This window comes from Colletes latitarsis, chromosome 7, assembly GCF_051014445.1.
Source record: "Colletes latitarsis isolate SP2378_abdomen chromosome 7, iyColLati1, whole genome shotgun sequence".
Taxonomy (NCBI): domain Eukaryota; kingdom Metazoa; phylum Arthropoda; class Insecta; order Hymenoptera; family Colletidae; genus Colletes; species Colletes latitarsis.
In genome coordinates, this window is record NC_135140.1 from 21,737,764 (window position 1) to 21,756,131 (window position 18,368).

Sequence of the window (18,368 nt, forward strand, 5' to 3'; positions counted from 1 at the left end):
GGGGCAGGGGTCAGGGGTCAGGGGTCAGAAACGAAAATAAAGGGAAACGAAACGTGTGTAACAAAGTTCAATCGAAGTTCCTTTTGAATAACGATGCGCGTGAAGGGTGTATCGCGAAAAGAATGCCTAGACTATTTTCTGCCGCATGTGTCTGTATGGTAGCACCTAAAGAGCGACAATATTATTCACCCGCAGCCCCCGTAGGTCCGTCGGAGTGTAGAGAGTCCCAGCCACCACGGAGATCCTTCGAACGAATAGAATCGTTTCTCGTGCAGCGATCGTCGCCGATTCTCAGCGAACGTAGTACGCTTCTGCGAACTCGAGGAAGCCTTAACTAACCGTTAGAGTTCCGTAAGGGTACGCGTTCGCCGGCGTAATTTCTTTCCGACCGTATCACGATCGCGAGGATCGAGAAATCCTCGGCGATCGCTTCCGACACACCGTCTGCAACCTCGAATAACGGTACGAGTTCTATTTTCTTTTTTCCTCGCACAGTCTCTAGAGAGCGTTGGGCGATTACTCGAATCGAAATTCGATTTCGAGTTATTTTTGTCGATCAATCGTCGAGGTGATCTAAAGTCTTTAGTCAGCCGACCAAACCGTTTATTTGATCAATCAAAAACGAGCTGATTTATTATTTAACTGGAATAATAACATTTATTTGCCATTAACAGGGAAAACGGTTCGATAGAAGTCGACGGAACAAATTTAGAATTATGATTATTTAATGCGATATCAGAGAAACTGTTTAACGCGTCGACTGCCACGTCAGTTTTATTTTATAGCGTTCCTAATGACAATAATATTATCGAAAACTTTACAGATATCAGGGTTTATTTTGAGCATTTTACATTTTGTTTCTTTTGACCGAAATTCATAATTTTATTCCACTAAGAAAGGATTTAAGAATCGCAAGAATGCAATTTCGATAGCAGTCAGAGTGTTAATCGAGTTCCAATTCGACTAATGTTCGATTAATCTATTATTGTCCAACGTTGGTCCCTATCTATCGCTTCGTCCCTATTTGTTTTTTTGTTAGAATGGTATATGGAGTAGAATTTATCGCACATATAGGAGAGGTACATTTTAGTAGAGGTGACGTTTAAGTATCACGCGCGCGAGCTTTTTCTTTAATTTTATATATATAAATATATATATATATATGTGTGTGTGTTATATACTGTAGAGATTTTTAAGTAGCTTTTATTTAAGCGACGATTGCCGGATCGACGACGAAAATTGATTTATCTCGAAGAAACATAAGATACACACGCGTATTAAACGTCCATTGTAAATATCGGTGCAGTAGCGAGTCCTAAAAATTAATCTTTATATTATTTTGTCGCGTAGTGCGCGAGCGCGCGCTCTTTTTAAAACGGAGGAACGACAGGTGAAGGAGAGGGTAGAGGGAGGGAGGGAGGGAATAGGTACGTCTGGATTTTTATAGTGACCGTGCAATAACGTTTCGGATCTTTCGCTCGTTAAAGGCGAAAAGAAAGTAGAACGAGAAAAACGAGACGAGGAGACGTCGAGAATAGATAAATCGATCGACGATATGCCTTTCGGTTGGTGCGCGCGCCATCTCGCGATTTCCCTTTTCTAAGTTTACTTCCGTATGTGTCGAGGGGCGGGGCGGGGCGAGGCGTTGTTTTCGTGGTCCGCGCGAACGGCTGGACGCGAAAACGCGAAAAAACCCGAGACCGTTGTTTAAAACCGTACTTCTCCGCGCGGGAGACAAATTTATTTGACTGGAAAACGAAACGAGTATTCCTGATCGCTGATGGTGGTAACGAAGCCGAGCAAAGCAAAAGGGAGAGAAGAAAAAAAAAAATGAAAACACTATGTAAGAACTAAATAGTATAGTAGATGTATTCTCGATATATGATATTTTTCGACGATAATAAGACTTTAGTTGCGTTTTGGGAGGACTCACGCGACGTGGAGGGTACTTGTAAAGTAATCCGAGGAGAATCCGTGTGTAATAACTGTAAGAGCCGTGGAAAACGAAGGAGAAGAAACACGGGCAGTGTGTTCCGTTGGATAATTACTTGGACATAACGAGGAGAGATGGAAACGAAAACAAAAAAAAAAAAACCAACAAACAAAACAAAAACAAAGCGGTACTGTGAAGTGTGTACATACAGAAAGTGTAGGTTTATATAGAACGGGTGGAATGCATGGGGAACGTGAGAACATTATACATATATAGATATATATATAGATATATATATCCCTTTTTCTCTAGAGAAAAATTCTAAAAATCGACTGACTACTAATTGATAAAGATGATGTTTAAATGATAGATCGCTCCGCGAGCCAGGAGGAATAGTGCGACGAGGAACAGAGTAGTATTTTCCGGAACGCGAGAAAGCTATTTTACGTTATTTTTTTCGTTCGTTTTATATTATACATATATATATATATATATTTTTTTTTTCTCCGGTTTTTAGTGAACGTATCATTTATTTTTACCGTCGGACTCGAGTCGATGCGTAAAACGATCGAGGGCTTTTGATTACTTTACGAGTGCTCTGGACCCCGACCATTTTACCGCGTACAAGTATCATTTTATACGGTAGAACTTTTTTGCACCGGTTCGATGTTTTAATTCGTGAACTGTTGAAGTACCATCGAGGATAGATCTGTTCATTTTGTTTCGCTCATTAATTTAACTATCGTCGAATTTCATTGTGTCTCTCATTTCGAACCCTTGTACATTAAATGACTAGTAGTTTCTTTCTCTCTCTCGTTCATTATCATTATTATTATTATTATTATTATTATTATTATTAATTATTATTATTATTATTATTCACCTTTTTTATGTAAAATAAGACTAAGACATACCAAATGAGAAATGTAAGGACAAGTTTTGTTAGGTTATAGTACTATATCGCATATCAAGAACGCAAGAATACATGCGCTGCAAGCACTCTGTATTGCCTATGCACGTCTCGGTGAAACTCAGTAATCGGGACGCCACAAGACCACTTTTACTCTAGCAAGAGTATACGACTAGAAGTATTAATATTTAATATTAATAATCAACGCGGATTATCCAGAATGGATGGTCATGTTTTTGAGGATCAACGTCGAGCCACCGAACAAAGAAAGGAAAGAACTCGATTTTTAATTTCTCTAGACCATTTATACACATACGTATATACATGTATCGTTTTCGTTTTTTCGTTTTTCTGTTTTTTTTTACTTATATATATATGTATATATATATAATTTTTATATCGGCCATTGATCCTTGGAATGATTCCTACTTTGCCGCCGTCCACACGGACACCAAGCGAACCAAACGGTAGTCTTTTTCCTTCCCTTTTACGATGCCTCTCTCTCTCTTTTATCCAGAGACCACGGGATCATTTTTAAACGCGACCGTTCCTCGCGAGAGTACAAATTACACGGCCGCTCGTCGACCCTCTCCCGCCGAAATCGCGTGCAGGCGAAATATGTTGGCCGTTCAAGGCCACCCCCAAACCCCCCACCGTTTAGTCCCCAAGACGAGCAGAATTCTCGCACGAATAAAAACATTTCAAATAACGAAACGAAAACGAAACGAGTTTTTTTCATTTTTATTCGACGCTCGATAAAAATTCTGCCCGTCCTCGAACTGGAGATGGCTTCGAACTACCAAGGGCTAATCATCCAGACCGTTCAAGGTTTCCTGTCTCGTGTAACGGGCAAAATTTTTGAGTAACAAGATTTCATATTTGTTGTTCGAGTTCTTCGCGAGTTCTAATTAGAAAATTCTGCCCATCCGCGAAGAGGGGGGTGACCTTGAGCGGCCAAGAGAGTCGACGATTGCCCGTGGACGATTTAAACGAGACGTTTTTATCGTTTTCTTTCTTGCTTTTTCTTTATTTTCCTTTTTTTTAAGATAAACGGAAAGACGACGCGCGCGCGCGTGCACGCGAGACCCGTACTACTCAAAGACTGATGGCCATTCATTATGGGAGGTTCTTGTAATAATCGTAATCTCACGCTGCGCGATCTTGCAGCCGAGGCAAGATCGCCGGAAGTACATCGACGTTGTACGAGAAGACAGGACAAGACTATATAGCCTATTATTGGCGAACGATGCCCGGGCCGCCGTGCGCATCGTACCATGAGACTAAATGAAAAAAAAAATCGATATCATAATTATGTGTCGTTTGATATAAACGAATAATTAATTATTAGTATGTATCATCGTTTTATACACAACCTAATTATATCTACGTACACTATGTACATTCCTAGTATACACTGTGGCACACGTACACGAGAAACACATATACATACAGACGCGTACACATACACGTACACACACACACGCGTGCATACATACGTTGCATTACACGCGCTCGTACGAAAGAAACAAAATGAAAATAATAAAAAAACAACACGCATGGACCTATTGTATACGTGTACGCGCGTGTGCGTGCACGTACGCGCACGCAGAGACACATTATACACGTATAAATATATTTATAATAATTATATATAGCTATTCCAAAACGGACCACCGCGACATCGACATATACGAAAATCATATTAAATTAATGCAGAAGAAAAAAAATGAAACGGGAGATGAAAAGCATGAGAAATAATTCTCATCGACGATACGTGCGTAATTTAAAAAAGAAAAAAAAAAAAAAATAATAATCGTGGGTTGAATTAACGAGCGTTAAAAGAAAATTTCGTTGTCGAGGGGAGCAGCAGCAGCAGCAGCAGCAAACAGCGCCGTTGCCCAGTGTCTCATGTATAACAAAAACGCAATCGAGTCCTCTGTCAATTTTCCAATACACGGGAACTATCCTCTGTGTGTATGTATACGTATACAAAAGAAGACGAAGAGAAGTGGGGAATAAAAAAATAAAAAAAAAAACAATTGTAATAAAAATTAAAAAAAAAAAAAAGTAATAATAACGCGCATGTATAGCAAAGAAGTTGTTACACTTGAGCACAATAGAGAGAGAACAAAGTATATGGAGTATAGTTTTACACGAAGGCTTTATCGCCCGTTTAGTTTTATACCTGAGACACGAAGAAAAGGCTGAAACGGTTAGACGATACAAGAGAAAAAAATAATAAAAAAAGAGAAACAGTTCGAACCCACCCCTTCATTCCTGTCACCTCTAATCTGTGTTCTCGTCCTTTCTGTCTTTCCGTCGTAAAGGGAATCGGATTTTTCGTCTATTCGCCACTACGCAAAACGCCACGATAAAAAAAAAAAAAAATACTTACGCGCGTTCACGTTGTATCCTTTTCGTACACGAGACTTCCTCTCTTTCTCTCTCTATCAATCTCTCTATCTCTCACGGCCCATCGTTCGTCTCTGTCGTGCAAGACTTCTTTTGTACCGGTTTCGTTTCGTTTCGTTTCGTTTCGGCCATTACGGTACGTCAATCTGCACTTTCGAAAAATCGTCGGAGAACGCGACGGTGTCTGTCTCCGATCGTTCGAAACAACGTCGCGTTCTCGACACGTCGCGGAACAATATTGTTTCTAATTAGCCAAAGTTTAGAATTTGTGTTTATTATCTAGTTCTTCCTTTTCTTCGCGATCCCCGCCCACCCTTCCCCGATCCTCCCCTCCACAAACACACATACACACACGTACACACACGCGCACACGCTCCTCCACCCCAACGAGAGCCCCATTTTTCTTTTTCATTCTGTCATCTCTTTCACACTCATACTACACATGGACACAGGACATATATGTTTGACATATTATTATATTTACAATTATTTTAATTATAATTTTCCAGAAGTATATATTATCTTTAATAATCGTGGTAATTTTTAGACTAGAAGAACAATATATTAGCGGATAGAGATTAAAGTATACATACAACAAAATGAGCGAATATATATATATAAATATATATATATATATTATATATATATATTGATAAAATATTGAGATCGTAATTAGAAATTGAGTCGAGTGCATACAATGCTGAAAGACGATAACGGTATTTACGTGTAAGAACGTTAACGAAAAAAAAAAAAAAAAACAAATGGTTCGAGCAGATGGAATAAAAGCGGACTTGACCAACGTCGTCAAGCTGCTCGCAGAGAATTCAATGATTGAACAAAAAGGAGATCAGTAAATGTAAATGTTTGTAAACAAATTATGAAACATTATTTGTTCAGTGCCTACATATTTACACAGTAACAATAAAGATGAAGATTAGTGAATATCATTGTGGCTCCTTTCATTCATCGTAGGGATGTTAAAATAAATTGTTGGACCTGTAAAATGATCCCAGAAAGATCTCTGTACGATTTACGAACGATTTAGTTAAGCATCCTGATACTTAATTTTATTAATTTGGGAAAAGTTAATTCAAATTAGCCGCTCTTTGTCGTATTCGCGCGTTTACGGTTCCGGGACCCAAGGAGAAGCTTCATCCCCACTACTGGCCCCTTGACGCGATGACGTCGATCTCGGCCGGCAGTCGAATTCAGTTGGATTTCGAAGCTTGTACAATTCGGATCGGAACGTCCCCTTAAGTCCTTTTTCGTTGTATGTCTGTCGTTTACATCGGCGTCTTTTCACTTTGACTCGTGCGTGCCATTGTGATCGACGTCTCTTTTCACAAACACATTACGAAAATCATAGTTATTGACACAGTCGCGCTATGTATGTCTGGATCGTGCAACAACTCCCGATGCCACAGGTGTCGAACGTCTTTTACCCGTTCAACACCAGCTTAGAGGAAGAAATGAAAAGATTGTTCACCGATCTATCGATCGAAACTACGACTGAACCTCAACAAAATGGTAAGTTGTTACGATCGTATCTTTTATCGTTTCAAATACGAAATAGAATTTCCGTTGGGATAATTTTCCTTCGTGGACGTACCAGGAATTTAAGATTCTTTTATTCACTACGTTTCCGCGCCCAGTGTCATGCTAGGTAACGTAACATAATCGTTGTGCGTCGTAATTACGCGGACGTCTTTGTATGGTCAATTACAAAATTAAGTTTGCCATATAATATAATATAATAATTGTAAGAAATCATGGACTGTTACGTTTTACACATTTTTGGTTTATGACTTGACAAATTCTTTGCGTTACATTGCATTTTATTTTGTTGGATAACGGAATACGTTACTTGCTTCGACCTGTCATCGACGATCATTTGTTTCCGTAGAAATACATTATGACACATAGATTTTCCTTTGTTTTTTGTTCGTTCAAACGTGCGGCACGACATCTATTATTTCATAACTTTCTATTATCGGATATTACGTATCGTAAATCGAGGATGTAATTACCGAAACACGTAGGACAAAATTGACTACGATAAATTAATTTACATCGATATTGATAGACGGCTGCTTCGATTTCAAACCTTGTGTTCCGGTCGTAATTCATTGTGCGTCATCGCGTTGCGATCCTATTGGCGGTACCTTCTACAGTTAGTAAACAATCGAATCGATAAGAAGAATTCTGTATTCTAAAACGTGTCGGTGGCACAAGCCACTGTCGACAATTCCTAGAACCGCTTTCAATCGAAGTATGTCAACTATGTTCAATAAATATACTTTCCGGTATTTATCAATTCATTGTGTTTAATAATCTACGAAAGTCCGTTAACCCTTAATATCGGAATCACGAAAATCCACCAAAGTTAGCCAAATTATATTTCGTTTATGTTTCACATGTAAATTCATTAACTGCGCGAATAAAATTTGTTTACGAATAAATCTAGAGATTTTAGACAACGCCAAAATGTGTATTGAAATTAACGAAAAAGAATATGTTTCGATATTGTGGTCGTGAAAATTCGCGTAACAAAATATTGTCGATCTGTGTCGATGAATTCGCGGAAGAGCTCGACTAAGTGAATTCCGAGAATATCGTGTCACTTACAGGTGTACTTGGCTGAAAGCAAAACAAAGATTAACTTTACCGAATGTTATTAATCTTTTTGCACTGTATGGACAAATTTTAAACGATAGCCTGTTTACGATATTCGATATTTACTTTTTGGTTAAGCGCGAACCCCTCTATATGGTAGTTTTTGCGTCATCCTAAAAATAGGATGATACTGTTTACAAACTGTAACTCGATACAGCCGGCCGTTGTTTTCTCGGTTTATACTTCAGCGAAACCCTAGTCGACAAAACGGCTAAACGAAAATAAACGATACGATGCGATAATTAGGCGACGCGTATTCATTTTCCCTTTCATTTTTTCGTTTGAACATTCTTCCGACACCTACGATGAAAAATATCAATATCGTAAGCGTCGATGTTTCGTATCTTTGATAAAAATTCTTTCTCACAAATTCATTGGATGTTTTTTAAGGACTGCCGCAACATTCAAAGGTTAATTAGTTGGTAAATCGTTAACATTACTCGATGGTTGTTGTAGTTGAGGATGTAATGGAAGAGTTCCGTCACAATGGCCGCGATTTCGAATACTGCCCAGATCTGGACAGCAATAAACTACCAGAAACGACACCACGACGCAAAAAGAATAAGAAACCGTTGCCCACAGAATGTGTTTTCTGTAAAAACAATGGCGAGGAGGAGAATTATTACCGGCAGCACTTATTGAAAGACACAGATGGCCGTATCATATGTCCAGTCTTAAGGTAGGCAACATTGTAAATACATTTTAATTTTACCCCTCTAAAATTAAAAGATTTTACGTTCAAATGCAAAGCGGTAGAAAATAGTATTAATATCGAATAGACAAGTAGACAAATTTTAAATGTAGTATTCGATCGCCCAAGAAACGAGGCGTCGATTTTCTAGAAAATGTCAGGAATTTGGCTTGGCGTTACTGGAACTTGTGCCTCACTTGAAACGCGTTAAGAACCGTGAAGACTGTTGGAAGATAGTCCCTTGTAATTCACACCGTTTTTTCTTCGTTTGTCCTTAGAGCGTACACGTGTCCAATTTGTGGCGCGTGTGGCGATGTGGCCCACACCGTCAAATACTGCCCCAAGAGCCTGAAGAATGGAACCTCCTTAACGACGGTGAATGCCTTCAAGCTTTTGAGAAACTCGATGGGCAAACGACGCACCAAGTAAAATGCACGGTGCAACGCCTGTTGCACGTGTCCCCTGCGACGTTATTGTTGTGCCATAAGCGACGTAAGGTTTTTGTCGAGGGTTTTGACGTTCGGGGGGCCTCGAAATTCAACATCTTCGAACCGATATCATCTGCTGGCAGGTAATCGCGCCGTCGCACTCGTCAAAGTAAGCAACGAACGAAAGTATAACGCGATTATAAACAATATATATAATATATTTCCAAGAACGATTCGTTCGACAAAAGTTACCGTTCGTTGATCGATCGATCGATCGGTCAGATACGTATCGCGCAACGGATGAAATTATCTTTTGAACTTGCCGCGAACGACGGAGAAGCGTCTTGCGTTACGCATCTTTGGAACACATTGTATAGATCACCGAGCTTGTAACGCGAATTGGCAAGATACAAAGAGGGCTAACCAAAGATCTTTACATAGTTTGTAGAAACTATTTATACTCTTCCGTGCCATACTATTTTCGGTGAAATTGTTTCGTTTGTTTCTTAACGAATAATAAGACCGCATATTTCGTCGATACGAAGGAAATTAATTTCGTAAGCTGATAACATTGATAGCATATGATATTAAATTCTTTTTTTTTGTTTTGTTTTTTTAATCGCGTGTGTTTACATTTACACGCATTGACACCGACGGAATTCGACCGCATTAGCGTATACGAATTTGCGACATCTTTACTCGATCGTATTTTTCTAAACAATTTTAGATGTTAATGCGCGAACAGGGATTCGACGAAAAGCAACGGAGCACTGTGATAACGCAAAACCAAGACAATCCTTTTCACCCAAAAACCGTGCATCGGAACGTTGATTAAATCATGAATAACAAAACAACAGTATATATTTTCGATCTTAACTTTTTTCCAAATTAATTGTGCCGTTTGGAAAGAGACATATCGACAATTTATCTTCTACAAGAGTGACATCTTCACGCTTTTCGATGATTCGTGGCGCAAAAGCAATTCAGAGTTGCGTTGCAATTCGCCTAATTAAGTGCAAATATATTCTCTTTCGCGAGACAATAAGACGATTAGAATTAGAATGACTTTTCTACGCATCGTTATTTATAATCAAGTTTATCACATAGATACAAAGACTGCGTTTGTAGTTTACTAAACACGGGAGAGCTCTGTAAGATACTTAATTCCAAAATGAGAGCTCGAAGTTCCTTTTACGCGTTTTAAGACTAACGCGACGTGGACGCATTTCTTATTCAGATACAATCCTAGAATAAAGGACAAGCAGTTCTTGATCCGTTATTTAATAAAAATAACAATTCAACTGATAAAACGGATTTAAACTTTATTCGATAATTGTTGTTAGAGTACAATTTTGCCCACCTTTGATACGCTAGTTTGCTTCGCTCGTTCGTTACATTTTTTAACCGACTCGACTTTAAAATGTATTTGTAAGCGAGCAAATAGTTATTAAATAAATTCCTATGCCTCTTTGTACGAAGATACGAGAACCAGCTCTCTATCTCTAGATTCTTCGACACGTCGTTTTCGTGGAACTGCGAGCATGCAAAGCCTTCTGTTCCTGTGTGTCTGACCATGAGGTTCATCGAAGGTCCCCGACAGGGATACGAAAACCGTTGTGTGTTTACCTTCTTTTGTTTGCGATGCTTGGATGAACCTGATGGCCAGATCATCGCTGTTTCAGGCAGTGGCTTTTTTTGCTCGACGGTTCAGAGGACCCAACACGTGCGTAAACTGAATCTAGATCAGTGGTTCTTAACATTTTTAAGCACACGGTTAATATCTTTTAACCTTTTCGAAAGATTTCTCTCTCAAAAAAATAAATAAGTGATATTTATCAAACACACCTAGAATCGATCCTTCGGTATAAATATATTTTATACATTTCGATGCTGCACAATTTGTAACTTTTCCCCGTAAAGAATTTAATAATCGCTGAACGAGCGTGAGCAAACCAAAGCGTGGTTTCTCTTGAAACGCGTTCCTGTACGCTGCTTTCGAAATCTCGGGTTTGTTAGTAATATCTTAAAATTACTTATAATTTCGATACTCAGTTATATTTATCGTATTGTATATTACTTAGCGCGTAAGGTTACGAATAGGATAGTTTTAAGATGTTCGATTAAGTTAGAATGGAGAAGGGATCTCAAATAAGAGTACTTTAACGGTAGTTGATTAAATTTTCAACTCTTGAAAAGAACACTTTTTCGACTGTCCGACTTGATGAACCGAGGGAATTTTACTACGAATAACTTTCCACTCGCTCTGGCACCACCTCCATCTAAAAACCATTGTACAATCGGTGACTGAGAAGTTGCGCAATTGTTTGCAAAGCTACAGAGATTTATCACTGATCGGACAGTATTAAAAGTGTAAAATTTTAACCCTTGCCGCGAGGTCTGCCTGTGCACGCAGATCATCACCTGCTCACACTCTGCGCAGTGTGCGTCCCTCGAGTAAGAATTCTTCCGCGACCTAACCAGAATTTGTATTGTAACTTTTAATTGGAATTTATAAAGATTTCTATTGAATTAGTGATTCAAGCTCCATATATTACTGCGTTTTATAACCAAAGTTCCTATTGAAATGATTGGTAGTTAAGTGTTAGGGTATGCGTAGCAAATAAGAATGACAGTTGCATATCGTATGGTAGATTGTTTGACCGTATGGAAGAAGCAAAATGTTCAGACAACGAAACCAATTAATGGTTCATACTTTTTGTTTGTTCAGCCCTTTGCTATACCAACGACTTGTTTTGTGCAAACTAGAGTAATACTTTTATCGTATACGCGAGACTATTTTAGTATTTCCACATTCGCAAAGGGTTACAAGTCAGTCTCAGTCGTCTGACACGTTTCTATATCTTAACGATAGACATTATTTATAGCGACAATAAGTATTATTATTTCTGGGAAGTAAGAAAGAACCAAATTTTAGCGTAGGTCTGTTAACTGCGGTATTTCAAAGTATTGTGTACACGATAGAGCACAATGCAACATTTAGGTTAACTGTTTTGTAAGCTACGAGTACAATGGAAGATAGAAACGAGACGTTTGCGTGTAATTTTTCATTTACACGCATTGCGTCGAGAGAAAGTACAGTCTATCCTCTTATAACGCGGTTAATTTTAAATTACTAACACGTTAACAGGACTTTTCACCAAAAATCTACAAATACTAATTTTCAATTTAAATCAAACAGTTTCCAGTCATCTAAGAATAAAGTTAAACTGTTAACCTCGTATAAAATTTCGTGAAACATGTTAAATCGAAGTCGTATTTTCGGAACACCGTTGTTATAAGAGGGTATCGAGCTGAGAAAAGAGAACTCTTGTGGCTGCTGTGGGCAGTTGACGCGAAGAATGAAATGATTCGTAATAAAAGGCGAGATGACGTTATGGTAATCCGATGCCCAGCGTGGTTTACGATTAAGAGCAGGAAGTGATAACATAGTAATGGCGGAACGAGAATCCCCGACATTATAGAGGTAGCTAATTCTTGGACGGTTATTACGCTGTGCATTCCATACTTTCATTCCATATTCATTTGCAATACTGTTAATATATCCTAACACTTTGTCGAGCTTGTTCCACGAGAATTGTACAAATGTTAATTTCCCACTACATTACATCGAAATGCTATGTAATCGCGTAATAGTTAAACGAGATTTTTTAATTTGATATGTTGATGATAAGAATGATTGTTTATTTTGAATTTATGCGAATCGAACGCTCGCCCAGCGGTGTATATTTTTATTTCGTTTTCATTACTCGATTCGCCTGATAATCTTTTATAATAACAATACTTCTGCGCACGCTCGGAACTTTTGTATTGTTACTTTAAGTACAATTTTGCGTACTATCGTCACAATATATATATATATATGTATACATATTTGTACCTCGTTAATTTTTCTTACTATTAATGTTATATTATTATTATGTTATTATTATTGATGTGTTATTATTTAAGCGTACATAGTCCGATGATTGGTATCATGAATATTGATGTTTGAAAAAATATATTGCAATTTAACCTACTTATACCACCTATAACTCTCCCCCGATATTAGGCCAATCCATTGATGTCTCGAATAATCAGGACAACGGTTAAAAATAAAACGAACTCGTTCATCTCGACGCGATGCGAGAACAATCCAGGTGTTTAATCGTCGCGAATTAATAGCACACGTAGTTTGCGAGTAAAATAGAAAAAAAAACAAAGCAGATACGTTTTATAAGTAAGTCATTAAACATTGCGTGACTGGACGGTTTCATGGAAACTGTCCGCGTTTTGTACTTTGCACGCGTCGACGAGCACAAATAGTTACTTCGTACCTTTGCAACCAGTAGTGGCAATTTTCCTTGTATTTTGTGACGGTAACTGCTTCCAATAGAAGCTTCTTGCGATGCATACTGCACTCTACGCGACCAATTTCGAATTCGTTGCGAAAAGAAAATCCTATTTAAATTTTTCCGAGATCGGTTCTATCAAAAGGAATTTTACGAAAATATTTTTTGGACGTGGTCTGTGGATTCTATTGGGTCATGCGCGTATGAATCGAATCGTCGCTTGTTCCGAGGTATTTTTATAGTAATACCTAAACCCTTTCCTGCCGTTTACTGGGTAACTAGGTCGTTCATTGTATTCTCTTGCACGCTCGGTTAGCGACAAAATTTTTAATACACAAGTTTCGACGATTTTTACGCGAACAAACATACTGAAATTTTAATTAGACCAAACGTGGGGACGACTTTAGACACGGGAATACTTGTTGTTCGCATATCAATCAACCACTTAATAATATTAATTCGATAATTGTGAAGTTTCTGACGATCAGATTAGCATCTAATTTAGGTGATTAGAGTGCAAGATCATCATCGAAGATTGTAAGGTCATTAACTTAATCGTTGCGCATCTCGGGGGCCGTGGACGAACCGTGACGCGAGGCTATTGTCCGTAAAATTGAAAAACGGTCCATACAACAAAGACAACCATTAGCCTCGTATCTGAATCTGGTAATTCCCGGTGTGTTAGGAAATACGCAAGGCATCCAGTGTATGCATAAAACGTCGAGCGGCGTTAAAAAGTCGTTCAATAGGGGACGAGCCAGTGAACGGAAAACAAGTCATGTCGCGAGTTCTCGCGTCGGCGTGTGTTATCTCGATCGTCCTAATGATTTCGGAAACTGTGTCGCTGGATCGATCCAGAGGAACGACGAACAACAGGCTGGAGGGCACGTTTCAATCGGCTCCCCTGTTCCTGTTTCACCTGCTCAAGTTGAAGCACAAGATTCAGAGAATAGAGAACGTTCCGACCAACCCACCGACCGCGGATTGCGTTTGCATACCTCACTACCTGTGTGACATTAACGGTACCGTCACCCCGGATAAAGTTGGAACGATCGATATTCGGTGAGTGCTACCGATGCGGACAAGTTTGGTCATGATTTATCGGACAAACTAGGAATTTAACTCTGGCGTACGAAATAGTTCATTTGGAGGGGAGGATCGATTCTAATTGCACACTTGACAATTACAGTCCCCAAGTATTGTCGATATTTATTTTAGATGCTTTGTAGGTTTGTAGAGCATCCAACAATTAGGGTTACGGTTTTTTTTTAAAGGCGGTCACTCGAGTTTGACGGATAGAACTAACCCTTTGTTATTACAGAAGTTTGCAACAAGTTTAAATAACCTTCGCTAAACTTTGTCCCAGATACCGAAGATGTACAGGTGACTTAGAGGTCTGCTGTCGTTTGGTGAACGCCACTACAACTACAACTACGACTACAAAGGCGCCTACGACCACAACGAAGGCACCTACGACGACGACAACGAAAGCCCCCACCACGACCACAACGAAAGCCCCTACCACGACCACAACTACAACCACCCTTGGTCCAGTGGTGTTCCCGAACACAGAGTCCCCAAATTCTCAAGTCTGTGTCTGCGTGCTGCAATCTCAATGCAATCCTTCGGGAATAATCGGTTCCTCGGGGGAAGGGGTAATAAATCCCCGTATACAATTCGTCCAGTGTCCCAGCAGCAATCAGGTCTGCTGTCTGCCGTCCAGCGTGATCCAGTCTCCGACCATCACCAACCCCCCACCAGTCGTACCCCCGCGAATCTGTTATCTCTGCGGGGGTGTGATCCAGTGCAATAACGGAATCGTGGTCCCCGTGAATCCTGTGGTGACCTACAGCCAGCCGTCGTGCCCTGTGCCCACCGCCTGCTGTCAGGGGATAAACCCTATATACGGAAACGGGATTCCGGTGGTGTTGCCCAACACCCCCCAGGCCTGTTATTGCGTGAAGAGCTGGCTGTGCCCAACGGGGAACTCGATCAGCTGGGGCCAAACCGGCGCCATTGACCCCAGGTCAGTGTGCTGGGCCCCAATACGTTTAACTCTTTATCGACAGGCCCACCGGAAACGTTTTTGGCATTTATATTATCCAGTCTACGTTTTCCTTTTCCTAATAATCGAAGGAAAAGGAAAGTGAGAGCTACGAGAATTCGAACCCACGATCTTCAGATTGCTGACCAGCTGCCCTATCAACCCCACCACCGCAGTTTTACTGCAGTTTATGTGTTAGAGATCTCATATATATTTATTTTTTATATTCTTTGTGCATTTCTAACGGTGTGCAGAAGAGTTTCTCGTGACAATAGGAACGGCAGAACTGAGAATCATAGAAAAGACGTTACTATAAGGACGCGTTTATTGGGCGGGTGTACCGTTGGACGAAAACCGTGCATTTTTTGGGCATTGTTTCGCCAGATGCGAGGCTCTCGACATCGAGTGTGTGGGAGTTCACGTTCTTCCGCATCTGGCAAACTTTCGCTTTAATCGTAAATCAATGTAGCGGCTTTGTCGAATGGGCGCGCTTCTTCTTTTGGTCGGGCATCGAAAGGGCCCATACTGCCCCGCTGTTTTAGAATATCCTTCTGCAGGAGAATATAAAAATATATGATTCCATTTAAGACTCTCGAGTGGGTCACCCCTGTACACATTGTTTAGGCAATGCAACGCCAGACTGCTCGCCTTTAAACATTCAAAGGCTCTCGATACCTACTCGACCTCGAGACATCAGCGACCGCCCATAAGGGTGCATGGCTTTCGTCCAAGTCCCATTCAGTCCTCGAGCCAGCCATAAATTCTAAAAAGCTAAATATCTGCCTTCAGAACGTTTCTAAGGCACGTTGACATCCACAATGCGTGGTTGGTTTGAAAACTGAAAGAACTCTTTTCGAGACCTCTGATTATTGGACATTGCCCAGAGATATCCCAGCGTTAATTATTGCTAACAGTGCGATGCTTCTAAAGGATTCGAATGTTTTAAATGTTGAACTTTGTCCCAGGCTTTCATTGTGCTCCTCCGCGGACGAGGTTTGTTGTCTGACCACCGCCATTGGCGCGCAAAGGGGTCGCGAATTGCAGGATGGAGCGAGGGAGAACATAATAAACGGGGAAGCTTCGTTTTCGCAAGTCGGATGTGGCCTTCAGGACGACTCGTACGCACCAGGTTGGTAGTGAACTTTAAAGAAAACAAATATTGCGATGCACGGGTGAATTTCCACGATCTATCCTCACCACTCAAGATGGTCGCGACACGCGTGAAGTTCGACGACCGACCAATGCAACCTGATCTAGACTCGAATATCGGTGAGACAACACTAACGCAACGCAGAAACTTTTTTCCTTATCGCGTTTGGTCCTATTTTAATCGGAAAAATCAACATCAAAACTGAACTTGCAACGTTTCATTTAATTTCCACAGCACAACCATACTCTACGAACAGTGGGAGGACCTATTTTGCAGAGTTCCCGTGGATGGTTGCTCTCTTGACGCTGCAGTCGGATGGAAAGTACATGTTCCAGTGCGGTGGATCATTGATCACCGATAAAGCTGTCCTTACAGCGGCGCATTGTGTCGCTAAGTATGTTCTATCGTGGGTTTGCTTAAAATCTAATCTCAAGATTATCGAAATTATGCAGACAATCTTTTGCCAGGCTCGAAAACAGTAGACTGGTGGCACGTATCGGTCAGTTTGATTTGGAAAAACAACCCAGTGGTCAGCCAGTGCCCTATCAAGAGGCCAACGTGAAGACTGCGGTGACTCATCCGTCGTTTTATAGCGCTGGTCTGTTCCACGACATTGCTGTGCTTATTCTGGACAAACCAGTCAATCGAAGCATAAATGCCAGGTCCATTTGTATTCCTCGACAAGGATCCATTTTCCCTGCTGGGACTGATTGTATCGGCACAGGATGGGGCAAGAACTCGTTTGGTGAGTTCACCGTGAGAAGAATTACTTTCATATAAATATATTATTTTACAAATAATGGATGCCCTTCGTTCGACTATGAAATTTTTGTATCCAATATGCAGGTGGTACGTACCAAACCGAATTAAGAAAGGTGGAGGTCCCTATAGTCGACAAGACGGATTGCCAAAGTCGACTTAGGGCCACGAAATTGGGCCCATATTTCCAGTTGCACAGCTCGTTTATGTGTGCAGGCGGCGAAATAAACCGGGACACGTGCCGCGGGGATGGTGGAGGTCCTTTGATTTGTCCAACGGCCACGGGACAATATTTTCAGGTAATTTGGATGGCTGTAAACTAATTTAAGCATCCGTATTTACTATTCTAGGGAACAGAAATCGTTGTAGTTCTTGCAAGGTAAATTTAACCCAGTCCTAAAGATTACTTTATTCGATAGAACGAAAGGAAGGAAGTTTATTTACAAAAATAATTCTTCGAATTTATCTATTGCACTTATGGACCAGTATAAAACGATTGCAGTAACTTCTGACGTTCTTCCATGGAAGTAAACTAATTTTTCACGCATTATCATGGATTGTTTTCTTTTAGGCTGGCATAGTATCTTGGGGGATCGGTTGCGGTGCTTCAAACGTGCCCGCTGTTTATACAAACGTCGCCCAATATACACAGTGGATCAGTCAGCAACTAGCAACTTACGGAGCGTAAAAATACGTTCTCTATTTTCCAGTCAGATCTCTGGTTAGTTAAATACAATAAATTATTTTCCCTAGATTTGTCGTGTAACGAATTATAAGAATGTACATTCTATTCGCAAGCGTGAAAAAATGTGTTCATTTGTAGAATTTTTTCCTAGAAAACTATGAGCGCGAATAGTTTGAAATTTGTTAATAATATTGTAAACTATGTTTCCTACACCTTGGCATTTTTTAATGTTCACGACACGAATACAGTTTGTTTACCAAACTGTGAAAAGATACATCAACAATAATTTCTAGTTGATACCAGAACAAACATGGTTAGAAATGCTAGTAAATAA

General features: G+C 40.1%; 2 protein-coding genes across 3 annotated transcripts; both read left to right on the forward strand.

Moving 5' to 3' along the window:
- Nucleotide 1: 1 nt before the first annotated feature.
- Nanos (RNA-binding protein nanos) lies at nucleotides 2-13,073 on the forward strand. Of its 2 annotated transcripts, XR_013080081.1 has the most exons (4): nucleotides 2-6,782; nucleotides 8,385-8,607; nucleotides 8,898-12,018; nucleotides 12,049-13,073. XR_013080081.1 is itself a non-coding variant. In XM_076770050.1 (3 exons), the coding sequence occupies exons 1-3, from the start codon at nucleotides 6,641-6,643 to the stop codon at nucleotides 9,046-9,048; spliced, it is 516 nt and encodes a 171-aa protein (XP_076626165.1). In that variant the 5' UTR covers nucleotides 2-6,640; the 3' UTR covers nucleotides 9,049-13,073. The 2 variants fall into 2 exon arrangements, 1 of the variants encoding a protein (XP_076626165.1); XM_076770050.1 differs by having other exon boundaries at nucleotides 8,898-13,073.
- Nucleotides 13,074-14,189: 1,116 nt separating this feature from the next.
- Nucleotides 14,190-18,276, forward strand: LOC143343238 (inactive CLIP domain-containing serine protease A28). Its single transcript, XM_076767918.1, has 7 exons — nucleotides 14,190-14,458; nucleotides 14,763-15,422; nucleotides 16,406-16,569; nucleotides 16,825-16,984; nucleotides 17,058-17,335; nucleotides 17,437-17,648; nucleotides 17,921-18,276. Exons 1-7 carry the CDS (start codon nucleotides 14,220-14,222, stop codon nucleotides 18,035-18,037), a joined length of 1,830 nt encoding a protein of 609 aa, XP_076624033.1. The 5' UTR covers nucleotides 14,190-14,219; the 3' UTR covers nucleotides 18,038-18,276.
- Nucleotides 18,277-18,368: the final 92 nt, after the last annotated feature.

Excerpts from the sequence above, each read along its gene's own strand:
- Nanos (XM_076770050.1), top strand. The coding sequence starts at position 6,641 with ATGTATGTCTGGATCGTGCAACAACTCCCGATGCCACAGGTGTCGAAC. Across the intron at positions 6,783-8,384 it reads GACTGAACCTCAACAAAATG|TTGAGGATGTAATGGAAGAG; the intron begins GTAAGTTGTTAC and ends TGGTTGTTGTAG. Across the intron at positions 8,608-8,897 it reads ATCATATGTCCAGTCTTAAG|AGCGTACACGTGTCCAATTT; the intron begins GTAGGCAACATT and ends GTTTGTCCTTAG.
- LOC143343238 (XM_076767918.1), top strand. The coding sequence starts at position 14,220 with ATGATTTCGGAAACTGTGTCGCTGGATCGATCCAGAGGAACGACGAAC. Across the intron at positions 16,570-16,824 it reads GGACGACTCGTACGCACCAG|CACAACCATACTCTACGAAC; the intron begins GTTGGTAGTGAA and ends TAATTTCCACAG. Across the intron at positions 16,985-17,057 it reads GCGGCGCATTGTGTCGCTAA|GCTCGAAAACAGTAGACTGG; the intron begins GTATGTTCTATC and ends ATCTTTTGCCAG.